At 37.8% G+C, this 19,712-nt stretch overlaps 1 protein-coding gene across 4 annotated transcripts; it reads right to left on the reverse strand.

Moving 5' to 3' along the window:
* Positions 1–660: 660 nt before the first annotated feature.
* LOC121638954 (ral guanine nucleotide dissociation stimulator-like 1) lies at positions 661–18,281 on the reverse strand. Of its 4 annotated transcripts, XM_041984069.1 has the most exons (18): positions 18,246–18,281; positions 17,744–18,122; positions 16,791–17,056; positions 12,691–12,980; positions 10,582–10,626; positions 10,302–10,471; positions 9,910–10,067; positions 9,496–9,813; positions 9,305–9,408; positions 9,123–9,207; positions 6,594–6,680; positions 6,474–6,506; positions 6,134–6,255; positions 5,935–6,030; positions 4,558–4,696; positions 4,203–4,469; positions 3,284–3,398; positions 661–2,927 (listed from the first exon to the last, which is right to left on the reverse strand). In XM_041984069.1, the coding sequence occupies exons 3-18, from the start codon at positions 16,977–16,979 to the stop codon at positions 2,773–2,775; spliced, it is 2,373 nt and encodes a 790-aa protein (XP_041840003.1). In that variant the 5' UTR covers positions 16,980–17,056; positions 17,744–18,122; positions 18,246–18,281; the 3' UTR covers positions 661–2,772. The 4 variants fall into 4 exon arrangements, with proteins under 4 accessions (XP_041840003.1, XP_041840004.1, XP_041840006.1 ...); XM_041984070.1 differs by having other exon boundaries at positions 4,558–4,693; positions 17,744–18,275; XM_041984072.1 differs by lacking the exons at positions 16,791–17,056; positions 17,744–18,122; positions 18,246–18,281 and adding an exon at positions 14,167–14,401 and having other exon boundaries at positions 4,558–4,693.
* Between the last annotated feature and the right edge of the window lie 1,431 nt (positions 18,282–19,712).

The raw sequence follows: 19,712 nt of genomic DNA on the forward strand, positions 1-19,712 counted from the left end.
TGTTTACCATCATGAAAACAGGCATGTTATCAAGTTTATCAAGGAACCTATTTAGTTCCTTCAATAAATGAGAACATGTTCATTGATTTCTATTATCTCCCTCCAACACAGGGCAGGGACATTGAAATGGTAGCATTTTACAAATGTCCAGACCTGATGATGGATAACCAATATAAGCTTGAATAACAATACTCACCCAATGTTTGCTAAATACATGCTGTTTCCAGCTGCATTACTCTTAAAAAAAGATACAAGAATGCTTTTATCTGTGTTTCCATTCATGCACTCAACTCCAACATCAGGAGATAAATCTTGTCCATCTTAGGGCAGCTTATTTATTTTTTCTTACTTTATAGATCTATTTTATAATTAGCTTACTCGCAACCCGTAATGAACTAAGGAGTACAGATAATGAATGAATGAATGAATGAAAATGATTTTCTTTTAATTAAAGATTGACTTCTAATACTACTTTTATTAAGATTATTAGAATACATTTTGCTGTAATGATCTTGCTGGTCTATTTGTTTTGTCTATCAGATAAATGATCTTTCATTGATTGTGTTCATCAGAAGAAGAGAAGAAACAGAAGAAGAGGTCTTTATAAAAAAGAAGTGAAATATGTGCAAGGAAACAAAACTAAAAACACTGACACTGTCAAAAGGTTCATTTTCTTTATTGTTGGATATTTAATACAAATTATGTACAGGAAGTGCTCAGATTAAAATTAAAAAATAAAAAAGCTCTTAAAATATAAGAAGAATACATGTTTATACAGTAATGCTGGCATCACTTTCAAGTCAAACACTCAGTAATAATATGATGGACAGTAGAAGCCGGCAGGCCTGATTTCACCAGCCGTTCACCCAACTTTAACCCAACCACAACTGCCTTAAACCTGGACCCACTGATGCAAAACCCTGCAGAAAACTCAGGAAAGACCTTACCTTTGTGCAAACGTTTTTCATAATTAATTCAGTCTATTAGCATAATTTTAAAGAATTTTTTTTGAATACTTGCAAAAGCTTCTTTGTAGTTCTGGTGAAAATTTCACATCACAGAAAAACTGGTATCGAATGTAAAACACATGCTGGAACCTTCATGTTCACATACAAGAGCCATCTGCACCACCACACTGCCTCTACACCATCATCACGGAAAGTCTGTCCATATATTATTTTCCTGGATTACAGATGTTGTTGACCAGTGGTTTCACCTGAACGACTGCCTTTGAAAGACATGTAAATGTGATCTTTCATGCCAGCATTTAAAACGTTAAACTTTTCACAGAAATGGCAGTTTTCAGGTAAGAAACGTGCAAATTACTACAACAGAAAAAATTTCCTTCATGTCAACACAGAAGACATAAAAAAGGTTTCTTCATTCAAACGGATACAAACTCCTTTTAGCTTATAAGGAACAAAGCTAGTTAGGGATTTTTGCCAAAAATATGCATATCATAAAAAAGGTGTATTTGTTTTATAACCAGGACCTTTACTTCCCATCTTTTAGGGTCTGAAATATTATCAAACGCCAAACAGTTGCAGCGTAAGCAAAGGAGAAATTTTGTTTTTGGTTTTGCCACCAACAGGATTGGATTGTTACAAATGGATGGGAATCAAAAGTGAGAGCCAAGTTACAGATGGACAGCAAAAAACCTTAACTTCATGTTATTGAAATCTGTTATGAGGATTAAAAAAAGTTGTCTTCATTACAAATATGTGAAAACTCCTGTCAGCACATTTTTGCTTACAGATCATTGTGAATTTTAACAGATACCTAAAGAAAAACGCTGATAAAAAGTGAAAAGCCTGGCTCCAGATAGTTTGTTGACTAGCATTAGTAAAAATAAAAGGCAAGATATCAGCACTATACATTAGAGGTGTTTTTGTTTTTCCACTTAATGTTGAACTGATTAATCTATTTCTATTACAGGATGCCCTAAACATTGCAAAAATAAAGCCCAGGCCTAAAAATACTGGATCGGACACAAAAATACATTCTAAATAATCCCAACTTTGCTTTTAGATATGAATACTGAAATGCATTAAATAATTTAAATTGATAAAATTATATTTAATTACATTAAAATATATAAATCTGTTACTAAAGACAAGTAAATACTTATTAAAGACTCTCCTAACATCATCTCTGTATCGGGACAACTCTTCACTGTTGTCCAGCAAATTCAGCTTTATTGGAATCAGACATATTTCATTTTTGATCTACTGGGAGTTCTATGTAAAGTCAGCAGCTGTTGTTAAAAATTCAGCTTATTGAGCTGAAGGAAGAAGTTCTGCTGTCAGCCTGATTGTGCAGCCACACAGCTCCATTTATCGGTTTCCACTGCTGAGTCACAACTAAGGGCCATTGTGTCAGACCAGCTGCTTCTCGTGTGCTTCAACAACAGCACACGTCTTCTTCCTGGGTTTGTTTGGGATTTATGGATCCCAGTCATCCACAGTGTTGTACAAGTGTGTTCATCTAAGGAAAAAGGATCCTGGATAAACATTCGGATTGTACACATTTTGGGTTTTTCTTCTATTTTTGACGTCTCTCTGCAAACCCCGACATCTCTTCCAAACAGCACAGAATAGTTCTTGCGTCCACATTTCAGTGCTGTTCCTGATCAAACAAGAACTCTGTGACGCTCTTTTCTGCTTCTCACCGACTGTCTCATGATGGTGGGAAGATATGGAGAGCCACAGATGGTGAGCAGCAGTTCCAACTCTTAGTTTAGCAGCATTTTTTTCCAGCCAGGGTAGATGCTTTTCACTTCCTGTGGTGATTCCTGGGCAGAGCGCCAAGGCTGGAGGAAGAGCCAAATTGTCTCCCATGGCTCCTCCAGCGCTGGCGCAGGACGAAGTCGTAGTTGGCAGATGTGCACATGGCGTAAAACACGTTGGCTTTGTCAGGTATCAGGAGCTCTGAGGCAGAGAGAGAAAAGAATTATGAAGCGTTTCCTAAAATATTTTTATTTTATCTGTTTCATCCCCTAAATGTGTGAGAATAACAACAAATTTTAGGCCAAAACAAAATGTGTTAAAATCTTTGTCAAGTTTTGTCACTTATTTGCATTTAGCTGTGAAAAGTTGTATTAATGCAATTCACAGAAATATGTTTGAGACTGAAAGAGGATACTTCAATACTTCCATCTAGAAGAAGGGACGTCAAGCGTAGAGAAGAAGTATGTCTGTGTTTAGTTAAGAGTTTTTGGCATGAGTTGCATTTGGGGTAAATTATGTTAGACTGCAAGATATCAGGGCTTAGGAAGCAATATTACCTTTCTCACTGCTGAGCGTCTGGTAGAGGCTGAAGTTGCTGCACCTGGCATCCTCTATGTTGTGCTTTTCAAGAGCTCTTTCAATCACCTGAGGTGTGTGATCCTGACTGCTCAGCTGGATGGAAGAAAAAAAACATGAATAAAAACACAAACACATCTGTAATTAAAATAACAAGCAGCTGTTAAGCACCACACAATAACAAAAAAAAGGAACATCTATCCAGAAATAACAAATTTAATTAAATAAAATGGAAAAAAATATGGGAAACATATATATATATATATATATATATATATATATATATATATATATATATATATATATATATATATATAATTAAATATCCATTTATAATAAAAATTACAGGAATAAATTAAAACACGGGGAAATATATAAAACCAAATATATAGAAATATTTATAAAAACTAAGAAAAATATATAGAAATTATTTAATAAATGGGAACACAGCAGGAAACATGCATAAATCAGTAAAAGTTGGAATACAGAACATAGAAACACTGTATATAAATTATATCTTTAATAAAAAATAAATAAGTTAATAGATGTGGAACTATAGAAACAAATAAAAGATAAATACTGAAATGAAAAAATAAATTGTGCCTAAATACATATACATGCATAAATACATGTATTTGTTTCTTCTGTGGTTTTAATTGCACATTTATAACCCACATTTTTATCTCTTGGTTTAAAAAAATGTTATCAGAATATATTTTCTCCAAAAACAGCATGTGATTTAAATTCTGTTCAAATAAAAAAATAATATTTTCTGTCAACATAAACAGGACTAGAAAGTTCACGAAGTGACTAAAACTCCACTCTTCTGCTTCCTTTAATAAACCAGGCTGAACAGAGTCGGTCTGGCTGCCTTCTGAAGTGCATGTACTGCAAACATACCAGTATGCTCTTGTAGACATTTCCATTGGTGGCACACTCCACGCTGACCCTGATGATGCACAAGTCAGCAATCTGTTTGTTGTAGACAGGCTGAACTGCCTGAGGAGAGCAGCCAGATGAGGATGGTGATGATGATTCAGGACTCAACAGAGAGGAAGAGCTGAGATCTGGCTGTGAGGAGCTGCAGGACGAGCTGGAAAGGCTTGGTGACGAGGAGGAGGACATGGAGAAGTCCTCTGTGATGTTGTGAAGAGAGCCAGAAAGAGACTGAAGAACAGAAAACATGAGTATCGTGTTTGAGTCGGGCTCGGCGCAAACTGACCGTGAACAGTTTGGACACTACCGCTGGTTATACCTTGAGTTTGGGTGCGATCGGGGAGGGCTGAGGGACGGAGAGCTCCTCCATGTCTAGACTGCTGGAGCCAGAAGACGATATGCTGATCTGGTCGGCGTGGGTCTTCCTGAGGGAGCTCTCACTGGATGTTCGCAACCTGCTAACACAATTTAACAAGCATTGCACTTAATACAAGTAAACTTAGCAAAAAAAAAATCAGCTTATTGTCTTTTAACAGTTTCTAGATCACATTTTTTTTTTCAGCGATACCCCTGATTTGTGTGAATCATAGCAACTTTCCCAAAGGTTGTAAAATTGTCGTTCATTTGGATAAATATTTTAAAAATGCATGAAACTCGGGGCTGCGAGATGGGCAAATGAATGTGAGGGCAAAAGCTTCAGAAATATCTACAACTTGCAAAACCATTACAAGAAAAACCCTGAATAATAACATTGTTAATAGAAGGACACCACAAAGTGAACCTACTCCTTACATTTGTTATCAAAAACCACCTAGAAGTGCCACATCATTTCTTGAACAATATTCTGTAAACTGTGATGAAGCCACACTTGGATGCCAAAATGAACTGCAATGAAGTTTGAGGTATGGTGCAAACAGCACAATGCTTGGTGACTGGTTTGTTAAATCAGGATCTGGATGGTAAGTAAGGTTTATTTCTATAGCACCTTTCACAGACACTCATCACAAAGTGCTTCACAAAGCAAACAAAATTCACAGCAACATAAAATACACAAAATAATATGCTATATAATAAGCTCAGGTCTAACGAAAAGCTTGCTGGAGTAAAAATGGCAACTGCTTTGTTAAAACGTCTAGAGCAGGGCTACTCAATTCGGTCCTACGAGGGCCGCAATCCAGCAGGTTTTCCATGTATCCCTGTACCAACACACCTGAGTCAAATTAATGAGTTATTGTGTAGAACCTGATTGGCTGTTAGAGCCACCTAATTTGACTCAGGTGTGTTGGTGCAGGGATACATGGAAAACCTGCTGGATTGCGGCCCTCATAGGACCGAATTGAGGGCCCTGATCTAGAGAGTCCAAACCACATAAAAGATAGCGGTAAATTATTCCACAGTCTGGAAGCTACTGCTTGGAAAGATTTGCCTCCTCCAGTCCTACAGCGAGAGCAAAACGACCTCCAACTGCTAGAGGACGTGTACGGCTGAAGCAGGTCAGCATGGTTTTACATTTATTTGTGGGACAAATGAAACATCTAACACTGGATCAAGAACTTCTTCAGAGTGTGGGAACAAAACAAAAAGTGAGTGAGAAATTTTAGCCAGTGCAAGTTATCAGCTTACAAATCTCATCTCATTTTTGAGAAATTCCTTTCTAGTAGAAATAAACTTCCGACAGCCTGTTTTCAGAACTTACGAGGCGAGCTTCTTGTTGAGGAGACGGCTGCTCCAAAAGTTGGGAGAGGCGGGGCAGGGATCAAGTGGAGGCTCCAGTTCTAGAGACAACTCATAGCTATGTCAGAGAAAACAGAGAAAGTGAGAAATAAAATGCTTTGATGAAGCCTATTTTTTCTTTCTAACTGTTAAGTTTAGCTACATGGGTCGGTGGGGTTTACCTCTCCTGGTCTGTGAGCAGAGTGTGCTCCTGCAGCCAGGCAGTGATGTGAGGGCTGACTGGAAGGACGTAGTTCGAACAGAAAGCCTGAAGCTGTCGAATCTGATTGAGAATCTCAAACTCCTGCAACAAGAAACAATAAAGAACACATATTAATTCATAATTTCATGCATTCAGGGTCATGAAGAAACTGGAGCCTATCCCAGCAATTATCAGGTGATCAGGTCGCCAGTCTATCAAAGAGCTACAGATTAATTATTAGAATTCAATATATTAAAGCCTTATACTGTATATTCAGAGACAGTTGTTTATATAAAGCACCACTAGGTAGCAACACCTACCCGTCTGCGTTTCTCAAAGTTGATAAGCCCACCCTATGATAAAAGAAGAAAAACAGCTAGTGTTACATGGGTTCATAAATCCACTAAAATACCAGAAAGAAGAACAAAAACTGAGCTCGCCTCCACAGTGTCGTTGAGTGCTGTGTCCAGCATGGTAAGGACGGTCAGGTAAGTACCCAGGTATGGAACAACGCCACTGCTGAAGCTCTGAGGATAAAATAAAGCCACAGTCTTACTAAAATAAACACACATTTTTTTGCAGAAATATTAACTATTATAGCATATTTTTGTTTCCATAGTAAACTGAAAAGTGGTGTTTTTATTAGTTCTAACAATAAAAGAAACACCAGAGAGCAAGAAAATGAGTGCTGCAAATGTTAAGAAAAATCCCATTAAGAATCATTTGCAAATGGATTTTAATGATAAAATCAACAGAAAAATACAAATATTCAAATAATAACGTTCCTGTTTCAACAGGCTGAATATGGAGGTATAAAAAAATTTTACACATTGCAGGTGTAAGTGGGGAAAGTCATGTATAAAAAATTCAATTAAAGTAATACTTTATTCTCACAACATACATATAATTTTCACTTGGGAATTAATAAAATACATTCAAGCAAATGTTTGGTACATTAAAAACTAAACAAGCCTGAAAATGTGAAGTGATAGATGATAAAACATGAAAATGTAAAATGAAAAATGTAGATGTGTCCTTCAAAAAAAAGAAAAAAGGTGGGGCTGCTGACGCATCGGTTCTATTTTTATGGTCAAAACTGAAACTGAGGAATGAAATCTAATGTCTGAACACACTGTTGAGCCTCCTCTCACCATAAGTCTGGACTCTGAGCAGAGTCTGGGTGGTTTATAGTTTGGTGTGGTGCGGGTGTCAGGCTGACTCCCGTCCTGGACAGAAGGGACAGCCATCATGTCTATGCTGATGGAAAACAATGACTCAAACTAGGAATGATAACGCGAGGTGACAACAAGTAGATGAGTTATATAATAGTTCTTGTCAGGGTTGAGCGCCTCCTGACAGGGTGCTGAGGGTTTTGGGAGGGTGCATGCTCAGTTAGCGCATGCAGAGTATGTACATGCTGAAGGTTTATTAGACAATATGTAAACTTGGGAATTATATTTGCAGTTTCATTGGCCACTAAAAAATAACCTTCTCTTTGTTTTACAGATACCAGGCTGCTGATAAAGCCGGTATCACTAAGTACACATTCATATCAGTTATTAATCATAATTCTTGGAACAAGAAATAGAGAGAAAGGTAATCTGGGTAGCAAGAAGCAGCTCAATTTACATGAAGAAAAAAAAAATGTACTTAGATCTTTGAGCTATACCTAACTACTAAGATGTCATCGTATCCTGTGTTAAAAAGTCACACAAACCTCTACGTGTTGTACAAAGCTCATGGTATTCACAAACAGTTGTGTTTTACCTGTTCAGAGCCGTATATAAAATGATAAGCTTTATGCCGGATAGCAAACAAGCCTAAAATCTATATCTTGTGTTCAGACATTACATATGAATCTGGTACACCCTCGGACATAATGTTGTTCTATATGCTATCTTTTCTATTTTGTTCCTCTCTTGTCAACAGAACCAGTTGAGGCAGATGGCTGCCCTCCCTCAACAGGTTCTACAGAAAGTACTCACATTACTAGAGCTTGCTCAGGGGGAAATGCTGTTTTTCTCTCTGTAAGATACCCCAGATGACTGATAATTCAGGAATTTTCAACTTGAGTTGCAGTTTTAATTGTATTTGGAAGTAAAATACTAAAATTAAAAAACCCTTTGCAATCAGACATATTCTGAGTAAAGACGCACCTGCTGCAATGTTTCTGACAGGTTCAGATTATTATGTTTAAGTGAGAAGCAGCTACCCAGAGAGGAGAGGAACTGCATTACAGAGTTGCAATAGAAAACATTGCTTTCTAAAATAAACACTGGCAGGAATTTGTCCTTTTGTCATGTGATGGCAGCAGTATGCCTGGTGCAGTCTGTGCAGCTAGAACAGTCTACGCTTGTGGGACTTAAACGTGCTGAAGTTGTTGCTAATTGCGCTGCAGAAGGATGTGAGGCATCTTGCAGTCCTTCATGTTTGCAATAAATGTTTCAACTGGGGCAACAAAATCATATACCAAAACATGAACCTGAAGAAAATGTTGTTTTACAACTGGATGCATCTCTGTGTTTTACATTCTCTTACAGGTGTAACTTCTTGCTTTCCCCTCTTCTTTTGTTTGTAGAGGCTATATTATTTTTTTTTTTTTTATACATATTATCTTAAATTCTCTGCTTTGCAAAAAACATCAGCACTGAAAAAGCAAACAAAAAGGTCCATCTTTGTAAGTTTCTTTTCCATTATGCTGTCACATTTATGACAGGATGGTCTTGCCAGTTGAATATACAATCACTTTTATGAGACCGTACATGTTTACTTTGTTGTTAAACCGCAGCAGTTTAGCGGCTGCCTTTTTTAATATGGGTCCAATAGCATTACCTTCAGTATCTTAGACCTAAATTATAGAGAAACTTTTCCTTTGCTGCCATATAAATAACAGTTAAATGTGCTGAATTAATCTTTCCTTTAGTTAGGGCGTAATTACTTCCTGATGTGTGTGTGGACTTAAAACACACCTCTTCTACAATCTCTCTACCGGTCAGCACACAGTTCTCATCAGGGAAAATCTCACAGAGGTGGTCAAAGGTCATCATGCTTTCTCTGAAACAAAAAGATCAACATGTCATTGGCTTGATTATGCATCATTTCTAAATAAAAAGTAGGTTGTGAGTATGTGTTTCTGAAAATGTTTGCTGACCTGCTCACAGCAGCCCAGGTCTTCTTGAGGCGGTACACAGCGTTGGACTGCAGGGCTGAAAGGATGGCCCTTAAAGAAGAGAAGTTCTTTAGCTGCCTGCACTCCTGTAAAAACGCATGAGTGAAGAGTCAAGTGCATGTATGTAACTTGACAGTAAACAGTTAGTGAAATCCACATGTTTTGATCCTGACCTGTGCAATGGCGATCCACTTCTCAATGATGCGTGCTCTGTGAATGGGGCTGGTGTGTGAGCATCGAGGGGAGCTTGGGGCAGAAGAGGAAGATGGGTACAGGAAGGTCGAGGCCGAGCGGGGTGATGAGATGGGAGAGGAAGTGGAAGGGTTGGGCGAGGATGGGCAGAGGAGAGAGGTGATGACACGGTTGGTGACTGCGTTGAATTGGGAGATAGTGGCGCGAACCGTCGGTGCCAGGTTTCGGTTTTCTTTCTTGTCACGTTGGGACCAAATGCAGCCCAGACAGTGGAAGGGCACTACTTTGACAAACAGCTCCTGAGGGATTGTCAGGGATAAAGGAGGTTAATAAGAAGGAAACAGTCATAAGAGGTGCCTCCACAAACCGTCGAACACAGAAAACTCAAAACTTACAGCATCGATTCTGGTCAGCTGCTCTGCCACTTCTCTTACAGGAAAGTCCATGAAGTCGTGTTTCTCCTCCTTAGTGGACGTTTCTCCTCCATCCTCCTGATTGCTTTGCTCCTGTTGCAACGATTCACTGTGTTGCTCTGATGCAGACTGACTGCAATCTATCAAAGTCATAAAAGACATGAGAATGTGCTGCTCAGCAGACATTCAATCCAAAACACTCAGAAGTCTGTACCAGTATTTATACAAAACATAAAAAAAAAACAATTAAGGGCCCTGAAGTTCATCTCATTGTGCATCCACTCTACAGCTTTATTCATACATTTATAATTTCAAATAATCTGTAGATGTAGCTATAGACTCGACTACTGCAAATGGATAGTTTTCCATGGTACCTTGCAACTGGAGCCTCTTGAGCAAGGCATCAGCAGCGCGAGCCACACATCTAAAGCGGAGGTGGCGATGCAGGTGGACACACAACTTTCTGAGGGTCTGGAAGTCAGGAGGCTCCTGGAAGTCCTCGCTGTATTCTGCCAGCCACAGCCGGACCACCGGAAGTAAAGAACTAAAAGATTGCAGGGGACATGAATAAGTGTCCAGGTTGTTCATTTAGCAGGTGGAACAATGAAGTGACTTTACTCCATCAAAACCAGCTACTGAGACTGCTACACTCACCTGCATGGGTAGACGGTTTGATCCGGGTTGGTGAATGATTTGTCTCTGTGGAGGAAAAAGGAAACACATTTATCAGATAAACCATAAATAAAGAGACTGATGATGAGCGCGACACAAAACATCCTGTAAAGAATAAAAACAAACCGAGATTTCAGCACTGACCCCATCTAACTGCTCATCCTGTGGAAATGTCCTACAACACTCTGAATCCCTGCAGACGTGCTGTGGCCTTGATTCAGAGTGTAAAAAGAGGGATTCCTCGCTCTGGCCTGACTAACATCATAAAGTACATATCCAGTAAAACTGAAGCATAGTGATGTGTTGTCTCATTTGAGAGAACCATGTTACAATTTCATGATTGGATTCTGGTCTTTATTTTATAAAAATGAAAACAAAGCAGCAGAAGTACAGTAGCTGCTACATCGGACCTCATTCACCAATATCTTCTTAAATTTAAGTTGTACATCCACGAACGTGCTTCTAGACCGTAAGATTGTTTGCATCTTTCCTCTTAGATCAGTGACTGCTGCAGTTAGCCACACTTGCAGGTGACGTGGACATTTATGAAATTATATTCTTGCAGTTGAAGGAACAGATCTGTCCTGTGTTCAGTCTGTTGCACCAATGGTTTTAGCTAGATTAGCAATACAATTAAATCCTCTCTTGACTTCGACTTGTTCTTGAATTAATTAAACCAATGAAAAATCATTTAATTTTCCACTGAGGGAAATTATGTCGTCAGGACACGATCTGAAATATCTTATCATTTAGTTTAGAATAACAAAAATGTTTAGTACATTACCAAAAGCAATTTTAAAAATCTGAAAAAAACATTAATATAATTTTATTATAGTATTTGAATGAATTGAAGATTTTTGGGAATCACATTCAGACCAAATTACAAAGTATTTACACAGATACAGTTCTTGTTCTTTTGCTGTTATATAACTTAATAATGGAAACAAAAAAATGGAACATCCTGTACAAAATCGAGTTGTGTGAAAGGAGGTGGAGGCCAGCTCATCCTGACCTCTTCACGGGAAACTGCTGCCACCAGCACAGCACATGTACAGGTGACTGTTTGACAATAAATGCATCAGTTTACTAATGGGACCAGTTTTCACAAGTTCAGCAGAGACAAATGTGCCGAGAGAAATAAAAGCCTCTAGTTTATTTTAATTCTTGATTATCATACAATATTTATTAACTAATATTCACTTCTCTAGAGGAGCCAAAACAGAACAGGTAAACAGAAATAAATCCTTTCCAAAACATTTCTTCAGATAATTTCTAAGTGAAATTAAATCTGGTATGTGTTAAAGCTCCTCTACAGGGTGTGGCGGGCGTAGTCATGACAACTTTGAAATGGAGCTAGGCTTGAGACTGTTTTTTGTTTAACTTGTGACGACAAAACCTGCCATAGAAACCTGCCCTGCATCAACAGTTCTGTGAATAGCTGATGGAATATGAGGAGGGTGTTAAACAGCTGTCTCCTGTAGGAATTGATTTGTGCATCTGGCATGTTATAAAAAGCTGCTGACGCATGAGCTACACTTGCATTTACATGTAGTGACGAACTTTATAAGAAAAGAAAAGGAAAAAAAAGTAGTACAGAACAACAAATCAATGTCAGAAAAGTTTAGGAACAAACATTAAAGTCCACATTTCTGCGCCAGGCTTCTGATAAGTAGAAAAATCCAGGTATGTTTAACCAACTTTTAGATTGAACACTTTTTAGAAATTAAATTAACCAATTAAGTTAGCCATTAAAAATCTATATTTAGGGGGTAAAAGGAATAAAATTAATTCTTACATGAACACAGAAAACAATTGAAACTGCTAATGTGGATTAGTTTGAAGCACATGAAAAAATAACTAAGATTTTGCTTCCTTCAAACACAGACAGCAGTATAAAATCCCCTTTCACCCTCTAAATGTCACACTATGTCTTCCACCATCATCACCATCATGTTTTGTCTAAAACACGTCTTTCTAAATCAAGCAGCAACAGTGATCTCATATATGGGCTTGCAGACCAGCTGACTCTGACTCTATCCTCGTGATTTTTGTTAACATATGTCTCAGTTCAGTGAAAATATGGACTCTCACCTCTGGAACAGTAGCTCAATGAGGGTGTTGGTGCAGGTGTAGGCCCTGTAGGTGGAGAGGAACACATGGATGAAGTCAGGCTCCCTGTGCTCAGGCTCCAGCAGGTGGGTGACCAGGCGCTCCAAAGTAGCGGCCTTGAGCCTGCGCAATTTCACTGTGTGGTACTGAACGCAGCCGAAGGCCGGTAAGAGCTCCAGCGAGTCCGAGCTCGTCAGAGCGGGCTCCCTGCGCAGAGTGATGCCAAACACGGCTCCATCCTCCACTTCCTCACCCCACTCCTGCACCGGGTCCTGCACGGGGGACAAAGCAAGGCCATCACCATCAGGCAAATGATGACCCTGTTACATGAAACCTTTTTGTTTTTTTAATAATCTCTCTACTTGGATTTCTATTTCTATATATATTTGCCATGGCTAAACTATGAACTATATATTTTATTTTTATATTTGAAAATTTGCTGTTTTACAGTACCTTTTAGAAAAACCCTTTAAACTAAGTCACCACATTGGAAAAATGTTGAACTGAGTATCGACAGCTCTAAAGCCTGAAATGTTGTTCACAATCCACCCATGACACTAGACAAGCGATGAATGGAACAATGACTGGACTAAGAAGCATTCCCTGAAATAGTCGTTTATGTCCTCAAACAAAGGGACAGTTAACTGATCCAAGAATGAATTCATCATAATTCACAAGTTTTATGGTCCACTCAAGTTTACACCCAAGTACATATGCACATAAAACCATAGTACAGATAGCTGCACCTGCCACGTCAAATGATTTGGATTATCATCTTCATCATACTTATGGATGATTAGAAACATTACCTCATTAACTCTCAAGCCAAGTCACACACACACACACACAAAACTTTATAATGATGATAATTCTTTACCAAGCTAAAGCTGGGTGGAACAAGCAGAATAACTACTGTTACACAAGCAAACTACAGCAAAAAGCTATCCTGAATATGTTCTAACCCATTAAGATGCTTTCACAGGACTTATAACAAAAATAAGATACAATCTTCACTCACAGAGCCACATACTAGAGTAAATTCTATCATATTACTAGAACAGAAGGAAATTTATAATTATTTACAAAGATTGTTATTAATAATTACTTATTTATTCATAATTCAAACAATTTTGTATCAAATCTGTTCCTGGTGTGGATAAAATAATTGAGGATGCTGACCATAATATCTGGGCATCACAAGAAGTCACAGAGCTAATGAGGCTGCACAGGTGGAAAACGTGCGGCCACACAGGTAGTTTCATGAGTCTTTTGGTACATGTGAAGCAATGGAAACACAGCCATACCTGAAACTGCTAATATCACATGACTTAAACCAACGCGCTAAACACAATGAAGCGCGCAGCTCTGAATAAAATCGATGAAGAAACTTCAGACTAAAAACACTGCACATTTTTATGTTTTTACAGCCTTGCAGGGCAGAATAAAAGTTTCGCCTACCATCGATAAGTGCCATTTGCCCATCTTTTTGCTGCTCTCAGGTTGAATAAATCCTACTGATTTTTGTCTCTTGCTGCTGTAGGTTTTGATAAAGTCGCAGCGCTGGCAGCGGTTAATCAGGGATTCAGCTCCATCCTCTGGCAGTTCACTTCATTAGAACACCTGAAACTCCCAGTTTTCATAATTAATCCTGCCAGATAATAAAAAGGGGAAAACTCCATGTGATCAGCGGTGTGGAGCGATCTCCTTATAGAGGAGAGAAGCCAGAGAGCGAAATATTAGACAGGAGGAGTCTTGCTGGGCGGGGCCCAAGAGAGTGTGTGGGCGGGGCCCAAGGCTGTTAACGTATGACGTATGTAGCGGACGAAGTGCGTAGAACCTGGGACACAGCTATAATTATTCTGAGTTATTTATTTATAATCTCGTTGGATCATTTGTGTTTTTTTTTACACTACTTTAATGGTTAAATATTAAATTATTATGATTAAATGAATTAAGTCAAATAATTAATTTAAAATACTTTGCAGTGGTGGATATATATATATATATATATATATATATATATATATATATATATATATATATATATATATAAACAACTTAGAAGTTGTTCCAAATGACTTATAAGTTGACTTAGGTAACTGAATGTGTAATTCAGATTCTTTATTTGAAAGAAAATTAATGAGTTTAAGGTCATTAATTGATCCTGAGCCTTGTGATACTTTGAAACTATGCTGAAATTACTTCCAAAAGAGGTATTATCAAATCATCCCAGAAAAAAAATACTGTGTAATTTGAGATTTCTTTAACAAAAGAAAAAGAAAGTAAAGCAGCTTAAACAGATAAATGGTTATTCTGAGATCTGCCCATAATATATCTACTGGTCATGAAAACAGTCTCACTTTTCTTAAAGTTGTAGGTCTATCTTGCTGAAAGTATTACAGTGTTGGCATGTGGCCCAGTCACCTGTCTTAGAAAATGGGAAGTCTGCTGGTTTACAATCCCTTCTAAGTTTAACACATCATACATTGTTAAAAAAAATTTTATGATGCATTTACATCCCTGTGTAATAAATCTTGAATTGCATCTGAGGGTGGCTGTGTTCCATCTTTAGTCATTTTACAACAGCAGAAATGTCATTTCCAAAAAAACAACTGAAGAGCTAGGATGCTCTCAATGAGTTGCAGTTTCTGTAAATCCTGCTTGGAGAGGTGCATGTGATCTTTTTACAGGAAGAGATTGAAAATGTTAAAGGAAAATAATTCATAAGAAACAAAAACCAGGTCAACTTAAACAGGCAAGAATTAATGATGTTGTTCCTGAAAGAATCGCGTCAGGAGGGATTTTCTCAGCAGACGGAAGCCTATGTTCCTGCTTAAGGGTGTTGGTGAAATAGCAAGTAAAACAGGTCTGTTCTGATTCTTTAAAACAAGTTTGAGGCTTTAAGGAAGGATAAGATGGGAAAACAGCTTAAATTAAGAACATCTTTTATACTAAAAATACTTACAGTACTTCATGTAATCTGAGACAAAACAAAAACTCAAATCAGTGACAAGCTTGAACAGATAGTCTGTATTTAATCAGGCTGTCCACTGCTCATTAAGTCCAACAGGAAGAATGATCTCTTTGTTTGTCTAATGAGGCTCTGTCTCTCCTGTTTACCAAACCCACAAAACATTTCTACAAAGACAAAAGAATAGTGACGTAGAGCAGAAAAAACTTCAATTAGTTGCAATTATACACATGAATAAGTGATGAGGTGGCAGGCAGATAACACAAGGGGAATTATGACTGCAAGAATTATAAACTGTAGACTTAAGTTGTTCTTTTAAAAATGAATGTTATCAAAAATCTTAAACATATGCAGAAATTTAATACACTTCCTGGAGAGTTTGCTGCACCGTAGTTCCTTCTCAAATAGATGCTGATGTTGGCAACAATAGTGGAAGTTCCAAGGAAACAAAAACCCTTGATGTTACCAGAGACTCAGTACAAGAAAGCTTTGGTTAGGCATGCATCACATTTCGCCAGCCAACTCACCCTCACATAATTCACTGATTTCAGTTTCAGAGGACAAAATAAAATAAAATAAAATTGATTTCTGCTTGTCTAATTACAACATTTCATTCCCGATTATTTATGAAGTTAGAAATAAAGTCTATCTTGGGATCTGTTTTTTTGCTAACATCAGCATAGAAAATGACTAATTAAAAATAATGTTTAACCCTTTGGTTTTAGGCTGTTTGTGAGCCCTAACCAGTATTTAAAAATCGCTTTCCTTTTTTATTAAAATTTATCACAGATGCACTGTTTAATCGAAGTATCTTTTCTGGTTCAAATCTGGTTTAACTCTGTTAATAAAATCGGATGGATTGTGGATTCATTTCAAGCATGACAATCTGATTTTACAACAATTCTGAAATATATTAATATGTTAAACTCCATGCAGGTGTTAAAGTCATATGAAGATGTATAATAAATCTCTAGATTTTAATAATCCAACAATCCCAGAGTTTAGATTATTTAGTAAAAACTGTAAAACTACAGTGCAGTAGTTCTCTGGCATCTCTCTGTTATATCAGTAGAAAAGATGCAACAGACTTGTGTACTTTTGTCCAGCTCACCTCATTCTGCCCATCTGTGTCCAACATCTGGAAGCTCCTGAGCCACACGCCAGGTTGTGTGTCCATGTGGACACCCACGCAAGGACTCGACCTGAGCCACAGGAGCCTCTTCATCTTGCCAACCCTGCTGCGGAGGCTGCGGAGCTCCCCCTCATCATCACCTCCACACAGAGGAAGAACCGTCCTCATCTCCCCCGTGCTCTTTGCCGATCACGCTACAGGCCCACACAGACCTTACAAGATCTCTCCCACACCTGCTGCCTCATCTGTGGGACAGAGAGTGTGAAAACAACCAGACACATTCACACTTGTGTAACATTAAAAAAAGAAGAAGAAAAAGAAAAAAGCCTACAAAGCTGGTTCAGTGGTTGCAAAGCATGAAAAAAAGAAATAAAAATAATAATAATAATAATTAGAAATAGATTCATGTGTCAGCATTACTGAGCTCACAATGGTGTACACCATGTTAAGTCAGTGAAACCTCTTGATAAGAAATAAATTTATCAGCTCTTCCCTAAACTGGACAGAACACAAACAGAAGTACACAAAGCTATTTTGTGTAAATACATACAGGATGTATTTATCTAACACACACAAGGCATGTAACTGAGCTGTGATAGTCAAGTATTTGCTCTATTGCAATTTATTTTATTGCAAATGGAGACAGAACACAATGAGCCAAATAATTAACGATATAACAAAAACCATTGTCCGTATAATATACAGAAATACAGATTTACAGATGACTATTGATGAGTTCTTATACACACACACACACACACACACACACACACACACACACACACACACACACACACACACACACACACAAAAGTACAGATTTCAAGAACTCAACCACAAATATAACCTCAAAAATATTAATCTTCTGTGCTGAAATTAATACAGATGATCAGATTAATACAATCAGGTATAAAAATAAACAGTCACTTAACTGTAATCCAGCCATTTTTCGTCTGTTGAATCTTGAAGTCCATGGTCACAGCTGCGTTGATCCAAGCAGAATATTCATGTAGAGGCTGAGTGAAGCTTGGAGGAAGAGACTTTGGCATTTATCACCGAGGACTGATTGTTCATTGTCTCAGTGGGTGGATGATGCCCTGCGCATGTGTGTGTGTGAGTGTATATGTATCTGTGTGGGAATGGCCTCCTCCTTGTTTGGTTGTAGTCTGTGATATGTATAATTATGGCCCATTTTAATTGCTTGTCACGATTAAGATCATTCCAGTTCACTGTCCTGGTTATTGTCATAAAGCACAAACTCCGCCCACGTTTTCATATTTAACAAAGGTAAAAAGCTGCACCCGTGTAGCTCTGTTTAGACATAAATACACAGAAATTATGTACAGATCTTTCTTTTAACAGTATATTACCGGTCATGAGTTCACTTAATGATGATAATGGAATGTGCAATTGGTAGCTGCTTTGATGTCTTACCTGAGACGGGATTTATCTGAAAAGGTGAGCGTGCACGGTAAAATCTGCTCAGACAGGTTTAAGTCAAAGTTTTCTGGTCGCGGATTACCAAGAAAATAAAAGAAAAAGATAACAAATGCACCCATATTGCAGCTAGCAACAATTCAAACTTTGGAGCACGAAGCTGAGAGCCACCTCCTCCCACTGATTGGGGGACTAACAATCTCACGGGACAGGCGTGTCGATTGCTGGGGCGCTTCGGAAAATTTCTGATGGGGCAGTAGAGTGGTCATCAATTGCAAATATGAAAGAAATAAGTTGTAAAAGCATTCATGATGGTGTTAATGTAGAATATAATTTAGAACAACATATAAAAGTAAATCACATGCTGCATTCATTTGTAGTAGGACATCTGAAGTCTACCAGGTGAAAGTTATATTCTGAAGTAGGTCCTGTTGGTGGCCTATACCTCTCTAGGCCATCTATTTGACCAAGTACTTGTTCAATTGAGCTTCAATTTAGTGCGTTTTTCCTGTACAGCGCTAAGGGCAGTTGTCTCAGGTTGTGTGTCATATGTAAAATTTTACAATAAACTGCATGGGGTACTAATTAAACCCAAAAATGCATATTTAATGTAACACTGGTCCATTCACATTTTAATATTTCTTCTTTTTTGTGTGTTCAAGTTGGTTTATACTGTTTTTACTTTAATTTTTGTCTTATATAAAGTTTGATCTTTGCTTCCTGATACTTTTGCCATTACAGTCTAAGTTATATACATTTTAATAGAATTAATTTAACATTTTAAAGATTATTTAAATATTGGGAAATACAAGCTAGTAGAGTGCATTACTTTTGTGTTATATTTTAATAAATTGTTAAGGTGAACAATCTTTCTGCAGACCCTAAAACCACTTCCTTCATCTTTGGCTTTAAATCCATTATTTATGTGCAAACACACTTGTGGAGAGTTTCCTTATCCAATGATGCTTTTAATGCATGTAAGAAACAACTGGATGGATGGATGGATGGATGGATGGATGGATGGATAGATAGATAGATAGATAGATAGATAGATAGATAGATAGATAGATAGATAGATAGATAGATAGATAGATAGATAGATAGATAGAAATATACAAACCTATGTACAACATCTACACGTCAACAGCGCATGAATAGGCTACAGAAGTATACACATTTCAATGTGCAAAATCAAATAGAAAATCAATGTGCAAACCAAAATATAATTTAAAAAGTACAATAAATAGCAAATGGATAAAAGGTAAAGCCTGTTGTCTGAGAAGCTCTTCCTTGTCTGCCAGAGGTGATTTATTTAACAGAGTGATGGAATGTGGCAGGAAAGATTTCCTGTACTTGTCTGTACGATAGCAGAGCGACTCAGTCTGTCAGGGAAGGAGCTCCGCTGTCTGACCAGTGTGTGGTGGAGAGGATGGTCAGGGTTGTCCATGATGGGAACCAGTTTCT

This window comes from Melanotaenia boesemani, chromosome 4, assembly GCF_017639745.1.
Source record: "Melanotaenia boesemani isolate fMelBoe1 chromosome 4, fMelBoe1.pri, whole genome shotgun sequence".
Taxonomy (NCBI): Eukaryota; Metazoa; Chordata; class Actinopteri; order Atheriniformes; family Melanotaeniidae; genus Melanotaenia; species Melanotaenia boesemani.

Excerpts from the sequence above, each read along its gene's own strand:
- LOC121638954 (XM_041984069.1), bottom strand. The coding sequence starts at position 16,979 with ATGAGGACGGTTCTTCCTCTGTGTGGAGGTGATGATGAGGGGGAGCTC. Across the intron at positions 12,981-16,790 it reads ACACAGATGGGCAGAATGAG|GACCCGGTGCAGGAGTGGGG; the intron begins GTGAGCTGGACA and ends TCCCCCGTGCAG. Across the intron at positions 10,627-12,690 it reads ATTGAGCTACTGTTCCAGAG|AGACAAATCATTCACCAACC; the intron begins GTGAGAGTCCAT and ends TTTCCTCCACAG.